This window comes from Pelophylax lessonae, assembly GCF_965119305.1.
Source record: "Pelophylax lessonae genome assembly, chromosome: 2".
Classification (NCBI taxonomy): Eukaryota; Metazoa; Chordata; class Amphibia; order Anura; family Ranidae; genus Pelophylax; species Pelophylax lessonae.
In genome coordinates, this window is record NC_138769.1 from 134,644,972 (window position 1) to 134,657,092 (window position 12,121).

Genomic DNA, 12,121 nt, shown 5'->3' on the forward strand with positions numbered 1-12,121 from the left:
GTTGATTTCCCATACGTTACTTTTTCAATCACCGTATGCTCTGCAATAATTTTCTCACATACCTGTTGCAAGTTATGTTTCTGTTGCAATTTCTTACTGTGTTCTTAAATGTGTATTGTGTTAACACTGCCCTTGTTTATCTAATAATTTGAAAAAAGAAAGGATATAGACAGCAAGAAACACATGACGGAAGTTCTAACCCTTCCTGCATCTAAGCTAAGGCTTTACAATAATGTTTTTGGTTGGACTTACACCTTACAATATTTTTGCTCTGAACTGGTATTGCTCATATCTTTTGTACAGTGCTGATTTTGGCATACTCTTTATGAAGTGCTATCTTCTACTGAGTATGATCATGTACAGTAATTTATTGTTGCCTTCTCTATAGTTCTAGCACAGCGGGGATTCTTCAAGGACAAGTCATTTGTTAATTATCTGAAATACCTGCTCTACTGGAAGGATCCTGAATATGCAAAATATTTAAAGTAAGTGTAAAATCAATTTTTTAGTTCTTTTTATTATTTGTGTAGTTACTGTACTTTGCACTATAAGCGTAGGTGGAATTGTCAGTACTAAAGAGATACAATGGATAAAAAGATGGCTCCTGTCTGTCAGAACCAAGGCTGCAATATTTCCTGATCACTGAAAGTTGTGTATATTCCAGGATGAGCACATTCTGTAGTGTCACCTGCAGGGATGTTCCTGCCCCAGATATACACAGTTGTGCAGTGTCAGTTGATTGGAGGGGCACAAACTAAACTCATGGGAAAAAGGTACAATGGGACCTGGATTTAATGAAATCGAGAAATCAAACGTTTTCATTTGTGAGATCATACTTAATTTTTATCTGTGGTTTTTGTATTGCTTATATCTGACATGATATGTATGTTTTTTTTACTTACCAGTAACTGAGGGTTAAAGTTTATATTCACCTTTACCAAAAAGCAAACTATGCTGTCATATTATATCAGCATAAAGTGGTAAACCTATCTTCCAGCCAGGGATCAAGCGGAGCTCCACCCAAAAGAGGAAGCTCCGTTTTTGTCTGCCTCCCTCCCCCCCCCCCTTCTGCTGCCACATTTGGCACCTTTTTCAAGGGGGAGCGGGTACCTGGTTTTGACAGGTACCTGCTCTCGCTTTGGCTCAGCTGCCCCCCCCCCCTTTCCTTTTGCCCGCAGTCTTCTGGGACAGTTCACAGGTCCCAGAAGACTGTGGCCTAATCACAAAGTGCAGTGCGCAGTAGGAAACCAGCTGTGAAGTCGCAAGACTTCACTACCGATTTTTTTTTTTTTTTTTTTTTGCCCTTGGTCAAGATGGCAGTGCCAACCCCCGATAGCAGATTGAAGAATTGGGTTGGGTGAGGCACCGCCTATTTGTAGCTGCTGGCTTTTTACATTTTGGGTGGGGGAGCCAGGAGCTCCTCTTTAAAACTTGTGATAGCACTCTCACGTTACTGCAGGGATGGAGCAGCCATTGGGATCAGCGCCCTCTAGTGTCACTGGGAGAAAGTGCCATCCTGTTTTTGGCTGCACCTGTGCAGTGTGTACTCTCCCCTGTTGCATATGATATGTAGGGGGCGCTGGTCCTGATAGCTGTTACCTCCCCTCAATAACTGGATGGAGCCATCACAGGTTGCAGATTTTAAGAAGGCTTCTTTTATATACGGTTTTGCACTACTTTCTTTAAACAGAAAGGGTCCTTACCCTCCCGGCTGATGGGTTAAGGACCTTCTACGGCCCTGTCCAGCTCTCCTAGAGTAACTGTCTGTCTCATGGAATCTTCTCCATACTCTTAAGACTTTGCTGAGAGACACCGCAAACCTTCTGACAATGGCATGGCACAATTCTGACAATGGCATGTATTGATATGCCATACTTGAGGAGTTGGACTGCCTGTGCAATCGCTATAGGGTCTAGGTATCTCCTCATGCTACCAGTAGTGACACAGACCTTAGCCAAAAAACAGTCAGAAAATATGAGTAGGGAAAAAAAAGTGTCAGTGCCTCCACCTGTAAAACCATTTCTGTTTTGGAGGTTCTTATGTTGCCCATCTAGTGCACCTGTTGTCAATTTCATTAACACCAAAGCAGCTAATACTGATTACCAACCCCCTCTGCTACTTAACTGACCAGATCAATAGCCCAGGAGTTTAATTGACTTGATGCTATACTCTTGGTTAAAAAGTATTCCTATAATTTTTTTGCGCTATATATATATATATATATATATATATATATATATATATATATATATATAATATGGACTGAGATACAAGTGACGAATCACCACCCCCAATCACCCAGCGCTTAAGCACTCCTAATGTACAAATAATATGGAAAAAAGCTGCTGTCTAAACATATAACATAAAAACATAAGTGCATATCCCCTCAATAAATATCAAGAATCATATCCACAAGCAGCGCTAAACACGTGATATAACCTATCATGAAATATAAATCCAATGAATGTTCATAGGGAAAGTAAAAAGTCTCTATGGAGTCCACAGCGGGATCAGTCACCAGTGCTGGAGTCGGAAAGAAAACTCAATCCCTTCACCTCACCACGTGAACCTCTCCCCAGGGAAACGCACTTACCAGAAGCTGGCAAGAAAACAGCCCAAAATAAGACTCCAAATCCTTAGTTCATCCAGACTGCAATCTCTCATAGATCCACTTGCATACAGATGTATGCGACTGTTCACCTGTATGTGTTGCGCTCGAGCATAGTGCATGGGAAGAAAGTGAAGGGGCACATAGAGCAGTATTGCCAATAAACAGGTTTATTAATACCCAGCCCCCCTTCCACAAATGCACTTACAATCACAAGCAATAAAAACAGCATAGATAGATACATATACCGGGCAGCATCAGACGCATTAACCACTTGCCGACCGCCGCACGACTAATTACTGCGGCGGTCAGCCCCTCACAGGCAAGGCGACGTAGGACTACGTCGCTAGACTGTGAGGCTCTAGGGAGCGAGTGCACGCCGGCGGAGGCGCGCTCACGCCCGCTCACGGACCCCCCCTCCCCCCCCCAGGCGTGTGTGCCCGGCGGACCCGATGTCCGCCGGTCACTCGCGATCGTCCGTTACAGCGGGAGAAAGGCAGGCGGCTAATGTAAACAAAGCCGCCTGTCATTCTTCCCTGTGTAAGAATGGAGATCATATGGTTCTGCTATGTAGGACCGTTGATCTGTTCTTACACCTCAAGCCACATCCAATCAGTTAGAAGCACGCCCCTAGGGACACACTTAACCCCTTCCCTCTCAAATAAATTTAACCCCTTCCCTGCCAGTGTCATTTTTACAGTAACAGTGCATATGTATAGCACTGATTACTAGTAATGTCACTGGTAACCCCAAGTGTCAAAAATGTCAGTCAAGGGTCCGATCTGTCTGCCACAATGTCGCAGTCCCGCAAAAAAAAATCGCAGATCGCCGCCATTACAAAAATGACAAACTTTCCCTTAGTTAGTAAACGCAATAACTTTTGCGCAAACCAATCAAAATACGCTTTTTGCTAATTTTATTATTTTTTTTACCAAACATATGTAGCATATGTTTGGTAAAAAAACATATGCTACATATGTTTGGTCCGGAAGTCCATGGGTATTGCCGAGTCTCCCGCCTGGCGTCCTGCTGTCTAGGTGACCATGTTGCTCACGCCCTTACTGGTTTCGTCACACCAAGACTTCTACGGAGGAGGAGGGGGGGGGGGGTCTGGGTTGTAATAATATGTGTTAATGAAGAACAGAGTGAAGGACCGTAGAGAAAGTGCTAAGGCTGTATTTTGGGACAGGACAGGGTCAGCTAAATGGCTGCTTGGAATGCTCAGAGCTGGGACCAGAGGTTGCAGGACAGATTTATGGAGGGGACAGCTGAAAGATAGAAGTAGATGAAGGGTTAATGTGAACAGGAGAGAGGAGCACAAGAATCGCTGCTGACTTACAATTGTGCAGGGAAGATAAAGACACTTCCGAGGAGACTGACCTGGCTGGGAAGGAGAACAAACCAACAGGGGGAGGGGAGCTTGGAAGGAGAGAAGTGATTAACGGCTGCAGGAGAGATAAGTGGCTGGAACTGAGGAGTCCAGAAACCATGCATTTTGCAATAACCGGAGGGAGAAGGACATTCATTCCTGTCAGGCAGGTGAAGGCAGAAGCTCCTAATGCGCCTCCCCCCCTCCCCTCATCACAGATATGGACACTACCCACCCCTGCACGTACCGACAGTGTTCTGTCTCTTCCTCTCCTCTCCTCTCTCCTTCAATCGTTTTCCACTCGCAAAATGCGAGCAGGCGAGTGGAAAATTTGAGGGCTGCTAATACTGTCTATGTGTAATATTCTGATCCTATGGCTGTACTGTATATGCTGATTATATGGCTGTATATTCTGATACTATGGCTGTACTTTATAATCTGATACCGTGGCTGTAGTGTATATATGGATTCTGTAGCTGTACCTTATACACTGATTCTGTGGTTGTAGTGTATATACGGATTCTGTGGCTGTACTGTTATATTGATTCTGTAGCTGTACTGTATATACTGATTCTGTGGTTGTAGTGTATATACTGATTCTGTGGCTGTAGTGTATATATTGTAGGGCTGCGGAATATAATCGAAAGATCGATGCATCGCGATTCGACCCTTCGCGATTCTGCATCGATGCGGGTTGCCGCCATAATCGATTAGGAAATGATGCCATCAGCCGCGGCCACGCCCTATCGCGCAAGGGAGAAAAAAAACACAAGATCGGCAGCTGATTGGTGGGTTAGTGGCGGGAGCTTAATAAAAAGGCTCCGCCCCTCCCCTTCCGTCTCTTTGACCCGAGCCGAGGCGCAGCAAGACATCCCCCGCGTGTATCGGCATCCCACCTGCGGCCTTGCAGCCAAGAAGCCAGCCAAGCCAGAAGCCAGTCCACACTCCACACACAGGAGCCCCAAGTGCGTCCCCATCGCAGCCAGCCAGCGCCGCCAGCCTCACCGTAGCCGACCGTCCCAGGCCCAGCCGCCACGCCACTGCCAGTGACGCCAGCCGCCCGCCACAGAGAGCAGCACAGCACCTGTCCTCCTCTGCAATGCAGTGCACAACAACCCACACTCACACAGCAGGTATGTAGTCCGAACAAATAATTGTGTAATCATTCATGGGGGTCTCGTCTGTATCTCTGGGGGATGTCTGTGATGGGGGGGGGGCCTGGGACAGGGGACGGTCGGTCGGGGCCCGGGGGTACTGTTCTGCTGTGGCAGTCTGGCAGCCAGGGGGGCTCTCTCTGAGTGTCAGTGGGGGCCTGGGGGTCTCTGTCAGTGTCAGCTGTGGGGGTCTGGGCAAGGGGGGGACTCACTCAGTGTTTGTCAGTGCTGTGGGGGATTGGGGAAGGTGTGGGACAGGGGGACATCCAGGTCTCTGTCAGTGTCAGCTGTGGGGGTCTGGGCAAGGGGGGGGACTCACTCAGTGTTTGTCAGTGCTGCGGGAGATTGGGGAAGGTGTGGGACATCCAGGTCTCTGTCAGTGTGTCAGGCTGTCAGCTCAGCTGTGGGGGGAGGGGGGTCTCTGTCAGTGTCACTGTCACAGGCAGCTGTGGGGTAAGGGGGGGCCCCGGGGGTTTTGGCTCAGTGCATGCATAAGAGGGAGTCAGACAGTCATATTTTATGAAAGATGTTGCTTGGTTGACTTGTTGCGGCTTAGTTTACAAGTGGTATTTTTTTTTTTAAACACTGACAGTTTGGCAACTTGCGTCATCCGTCTCCGTCACATACGTGGTAGTATGGTAATGGCAGAAGGAGAAAAAGATCAAAAGATAAAAAATGCACCTAGCGTTTTAAGAGCAAACATCTGGGCACATTTCGGATTTTACGAACACACAGGGAAGCGTGAGTTGGACAAGACACACGCCGTATGTAAAGCCTGTCACACAAAAATTAAATACCTAGGGAATACTACGAACTTGAGAAACCATGTTAGCCGTTTTCACTCTGAGTTAGTAACACCTGTCGCCACCAGCAGTGCCACCACTGCCAAGGAAAGACTGCTAGACCCAGATCAGCCAAGAATTGATGCCATACTGTCAACTTATCCGCCCAACTCAGAAAAAGGTAAGAAACTAACCAAAGCTGTGGCAGCTTTCATCGCCAAGGACCTACGGCCTTACTCAGTTGTGGACAACGCCGGGTTTCGCTACCTTGTGAAGACGCTAGAGCCACGTTATAAGATCCCATCACGCAGTCACTTTACAGAAAACGTTATACCTGCACTCTTACCACGACACCAAAGCTCAGGTACTTGCGTCAATGAACCAAGCCAGTCGAGTCGCAATAATGTGTGATTCATGGACTTCAGTCACAACGGAGTCCTATGTTACAATAACAGCACATTACGTTACTAAGGACTGGCAGGTCTTGTCACATGTGTTGCAAACAAGAGCCATTTATGAGTCTCACACAGGTGCTCATCTGGCAGAGCTACTGTCTCATGTCGTGGAAGAATGGCAGCTGTCTGATAAATCTGTAGTGCTTGTGACCGACAACGCGGCGACCATGATAGTTGCAGCTCAAGTTGGTAAATTTCCTCATGTTAAATGTTTTGCCCATACACTCAATCTTGCATGTCAGCGGGCACTGAAAGGGGCCACGCTCTCCAGGCTTCTCGCCAGAGTGCGACGAATATCCACATTCTTCCATCGCAGCACTAGAGCAAGCCACTGTCTAAAAGAGAAACAGAAATGTCTGGGCCTGAAGAATCATAAGCTAATAACTGATGTGCCAACAAGATGGAACAGCGCATATGACATGGTCGAGAGGTTCTTAGAACAACAACCTGCAGTTTGTGCCACCTTGCTGTCTCCAGAAGTCAGAAAAGGAGAGTCTGATCTCTGCACTCTCAATGAAACAGATGTGTCAAATGCAGAGGACGCTGTGAGTGCATTAAAGCCAATGAAGGATGCAACCTTGCTGATGTCAGAAGAGCGCAACCCAACAGTATCTCTCATTGCCCCTCTAAATGCACAACTGCTCCAGAGCATGACAGACACCATGGGAGACACAGCCATGACCCATGAGATCAAGAATGCCATCAAAACAGATCTCCTGAAGAGGTACAGCAGTGAGGCAGAGAAGAAGATCCTTCATACAGCCTCTGCACTGGATCCTCGCTTTAAAGGACTGCCTTTTATTCTCACAGAGGAGGAGAGATCGGAGATATACAGAGGAGTGACTGAGGAGGCTGCATCTTTGGAGGTAATTACAATTTCATCAGGTTTCCTCCCAGGCAGCTAGAAGCTCAGCTACATTGTGTTGTGTAATTACATGCCCTGATTCACTGATGCGGTGTGGGAAGTGGAACTGTATGGTATGGATTACCGTGCAGTTTCCCACACCTCATCAATGAATCACACTCTTAGTCAGTTCAGCTCTTCTTATACTATTATCTTTTGTTCAAACACACAGATTACATCTAATAGAAGGACAAATGTGGATGAAGTGCCTAGGGAAAAAGCAACTGTGGTAGAAGAAACACCCATTGAGGACAGCCATTCTCCTCCTAAAAAAAAGGCCACAACATCGCTGCTCATGACTTTGCTGGGGCAGTCTGTCACTGATGGTGCAATAGAACCTAAGACCCCCTATGCCAAGGCAGAAGACGAAATGGAAAAATATTGTGAAGCCCCACCTCTGCCTCTCACTGAGGACCCTTTTGAAATGGTGGCGTGAGCATGAGGTCATATTCCCCCTCCTCTCTCAGCTGTCAAAGCAATACTTGTGTATCCCGGGTACAAGTGTATCTGCAGAGCGGGTTTTCTCTACTGCAGGAGATGTTATAACAGCGAAAAGAAGCAGTCTGAAACCTGAGCATGTGGATCATCTAGTGTTCTTACAGAAAAACCTACATGTTCCCAAATGCTAAGCACTGAAATAATTACTAATTCATGTTTTTAATGAATTAGTAATTACTAATTCAGTCTGCCGCCAGTCACCAGTCAGTCACACCACCAGTCTTGTTTTATAGCTTTATAGCACTGATGGTTTGTTTTTGAAGATTGTCCTGTCCAATGTGTCCATTTCCAATCCATAATCCGTTCCGTTGCTTCACACTAAAAGTGTCTAGGCAAGGCAAGTAGGCAAGGGTTCATTTAACCCTCAACCAAATAAATAATATTAAAGTGTATTTTCTTCTAGACAACTGACTGACACCAAGCCAGCCACGGTGCAGCATTATAGGAAGGAAAATCATTGAGGGAAATAACTTGTACATTTGAAGCTTAACCTCGAGTAAATCTTCTTATTGGATCACAAATAAATACACCAATTGTGGATTCTTGTGTAATATACTATATTTGTGAGTTTGTGAATGTGACCCCCATAGGATTTCCTCAAGGTTAAGCTTCAGTTTACAATTTATTCTCTCAAGGATTTTCCTTCCTCTAATGGTGGCTTGTTGGCTAGCTTGGCTTCAGTTACAGATGTAATCGACATGGTAGAGTGCTGCTCAGTGCAGTGAAGGTAAAGTTTTCTTTCTGTAACGTGACTGACTGACTGTCGTGACAACTCAAGAGCTTATAACGCAGCTCTAGCATTAACTCTGTGTGTGTGTTGAGTTGATGCTGAGGCTGCGTATAAGCTTTTGAGTTGTCACGAGTCACGACACACACACACTGTGTTTAGTTGACTGGCAATGGCAGGGGCAAACACAATCACAGTGAACCTGGAACATTTTTATTTTTTTTACAGCTTTTCTGGCACTGGAGAGATAAAGAATGGCTTGTTTTCAAAATTGGTCCATTCACATAAGTGAATTGATATTTAAGCTTATATTTGTATAACTCCCCTCTAGCAGCCATCAACTCACTTCACTTGAGTTGACTGGCAGTTGGAGGGGGAAACAAACATCACAGTGAACATGGAAGTTATGCAGCAGTGCACTATTGCCAGGTTCACCCTTGATGTTTGCTACTAGTCAGGAAGTGCTCTGTTTTGTAGAGGACAGGTTATGGCACACACCTGGAATTTATTGCAACGCATGTCTGTCTGCTGGTGTCTGTTGTACTCTGTAGCAATAGCAAGTGTAGGGGGTTCCCTCAACCAAACAAATACTAAAGGTAAAAGTGTATCTAGACAACTGAAGGCAAGCCGGCAGCCACGGTACAGGAAAGGACATCCTTGAAAGATTAAATCAATCATACATTGAAGCGTAAAACCTTGATTAAATCTTTACTGGATCACAAATACACACAAACCTGACCTAACCAAACCTATATGCCTTGAGTTGTACCAGTGTGCCAATGCCAAACCTTTCTTCAGTTCTCATGATTCTGATGCAGACTGTTGTGTGTTTTTTTGTGATCCCATGAAGATTTACTCAAGGTTTAAGCTTCAGTTGGTGATTTACTCTGTCAAGGGTTTTCCTTCCTCTAATGGTGGCTTTGGCTTGGCTTCAGTTGGGTTTAATCGTGGTAGAGACAGAGACTGTCTGCAGGACAGGTAACGTTTTCTGTAAAGTAAGTGACATAAGTGAATTGATAAGCTTAAAGCTTATATTTGTAACTCCCCTCTAGCAGCCATCAACTCACTTGAGTTGACTTGCAGTTGCAGAGGGAAACAAACATCACGGTGAACATGGAAGTTATGCAGCAGTGCACTATTGCCAGGTTCACCCTTGATGTTTGCTACTAGTCAGGAAGTGCTCTGTTTTTTGTAGAGGACAGGTTATGGCACACCTGGAATTTATTGGAATGCATATTCTCATAAAAGGATTTATATATAATGTTTTGTGGGAATTTATGATGACCTTTTTCACAAGAATATTAGCTTGGCTGGCTGGCTTCTTCTATCTTGGCTTGCCTTTAAAGTACAACTATAGGCAAAACTTTATCCAAAATCAAAAAAAGTTTTGCCTTTAGTTGTACTTTAAATGGTGGTAGACCTGCTGGCTTATATTAATATTTTCTTTTATGAAGCAGTAAACTGCACTACTACAGTTTTTTTACTAATTTTACTGTTACTTCTAGTAAAATACTAGTGTTGTTGTCTGTCTCTGCTATGCTGTTTGCATTTTCAGACCTTCCTATATGTTTGCAGTGCAAGTGCACTAAAGTATGCAGGGCTTGCAGGCCATGACAGGGTCCAGGAAAGTGTCCTTTGAAGCAAATGAAAATAAAAAGGATTCTTTTATTTGTGACTGCTTGATTGTTTTTTTTTTTTTCTTTTTGATAAAGTTTTGAAAACCATTGGGCAGTAGAGCTGCACGATTCTGGCCAAAATGAGAATCACGATTTTTTTAGCTTGGAATAAAGATCACGATTCTCTGTGTAACAAAAAAAAATTGGGATAACTTTACTGTTACGTTTTTTTTTTATTCATTAAAGTCTATTAATTGCGTTTGAAAGACTGCTGCGCAAATACAGTGTGACATAAAATATTACAACAATCGCCATTTTATTCTGTAGGGTCTCTGCTAAAAAAAATATATAAAATGTTTGGGGGTCCTAAGTACTTTTCTAGCAAAAAAAATGATTTTAACTTGCAAGCAACAAATGTCAGAAAAAGATCCAGTCTTTAAGAGGTTAAACTTCCTTTCTCCCTGGCAGAGGGAAAGAAAAGATACAATGTAATCATTTTTGTTTATAGTTACTGGGAGACTTTGCTGATAGCCATTTGCCGGGAGGCTTTTTTTTTTTTTCCACAGCTGTTCTCTCTGCTATGCAGCTATGCAAAGAATCGAGCATATTTCAGGGTTAGATCGTCAGGAGGGGTGAATCGAGATCGCGATTTTCATATGATTAATCGTGCAGCTCTATTGGGCAGTGGGCTGGGCATGGGCAGTAATCGTGATGCATCGCGGTATCGAATCGGGACCCTAATAATCGAATCGTGAGGTAAGTGAAGATGCGCAGCCCTAATATATTCTGTGGCTGTAGTGTATATGGCTGTGTATTCTTATACTGTGGCTTTACTGTATATGGCTGCATATGCTGATACTTATCAGCATATACAGTACAGCCACAGTATCAGCATATACAGTACAGCCACAGTATCAGCATATACACTACAGCCACAGAATGAGTATATACACTACAGACACAGTATCAGTATATAAAGTACAGACACAGTATCGGAATAGAACACACAGCCACAGAATCAGTGTTTACAGTACAGCCACAGTATCGGCATATAAAGTACAGCCATATAGCACCTACTGCACTATGATCATCATAATGATCACCCTGTAAACATAGTGAGATGCTTCTGCTTAGACCTTGTTTACACTTGTATTTGGAGGGCAGTAAAGATGTGCAGCTGTGCTGCTTTTTTTTTTTTTTACCACCCCCCCAACAACTCTCCCCTAGGGCCCTTTCACACAACCTTTCCAATCAGGGTCTTCTTGTCTCTATTTCAGGCAGGCCTGATCATGAGGTCCATGTAGGTCTATGGGCATGCTGATGTAAATAGACTTGTCTGTTTACACCTACCCCCTTTTCATTCATTCAGGTCCAGAAACAAAGGGAAAGGGACTGCATGTAGGGTTACCACCTCATCCCTTTTAAACCAGGACACATATTAATTACACCGGTTCTGGGGCTGATTAAGGTGGTAATTAAACACACTTGGTACCTTAGGTGCATTATATAAGCCTCAGAACCTGTGTAATTATTATGTGTCTTGGATTAAAGAGATGGGGTGGCAACCCTAACTGCATGCTTTCCTATTTTTCTAAATCTAAACATTACAGAACAGAGGTAGCCTGATGTAAGCAGACATCCAGCTGCCCATAGAGCCATTACAGGATTGCCCCTGTCCACTTTGCTAACATACACATGGACATAAACTGAACAGGTATGGATGTAAAAAAGCTGACCTCCGTCCATTACCATTCAGCAGGGGATCTGCCCACGAATCCCCTGCTGAATGGTGTGGACAAAGCCTGATGATCCCGAGCCCGAGTGTGTAGGAGAAATAAGGTTTTGCCTAGGGTGTCAAAAATCCTTGCACCAGCCCTGGATAGGAGGTAGGCGTCCTTCTGGGTCCACGTTTTTTTCCTGAGACTGGCCAGCAGCAGCCGAGAGATGACACTAGCAGTGGTGGCCCGTGCATAGGGGGCGCCAGGGCGCCGCCCCCCCTAAAAAAGAA

The 12,121-nt window shown here is 44.7% G+C and overlaps 1 protein-coding gene across 1 annotated transcript in view; it reads left to right on the plus strand.

Moving 5' to 3' along the window:
- LOC309547051 (mediator of RNA polymerase II transcription subunit 31) overlaps positions 1–12,121 on the plus strand; it is a 96,073-nt gene that overhangs the window by 50,084 nt on the left and 33,868 nt on the right. Inside the window, exon 3 of the mRNA XM_082246837.1 lies at positions 389–485. Coding sequence (XP_082102963.1) covers positions 389–485 — 97 coding nt within the window. The remainder of the gene's footprint in view (positions 1–388; positions 486–12,121) is intronic.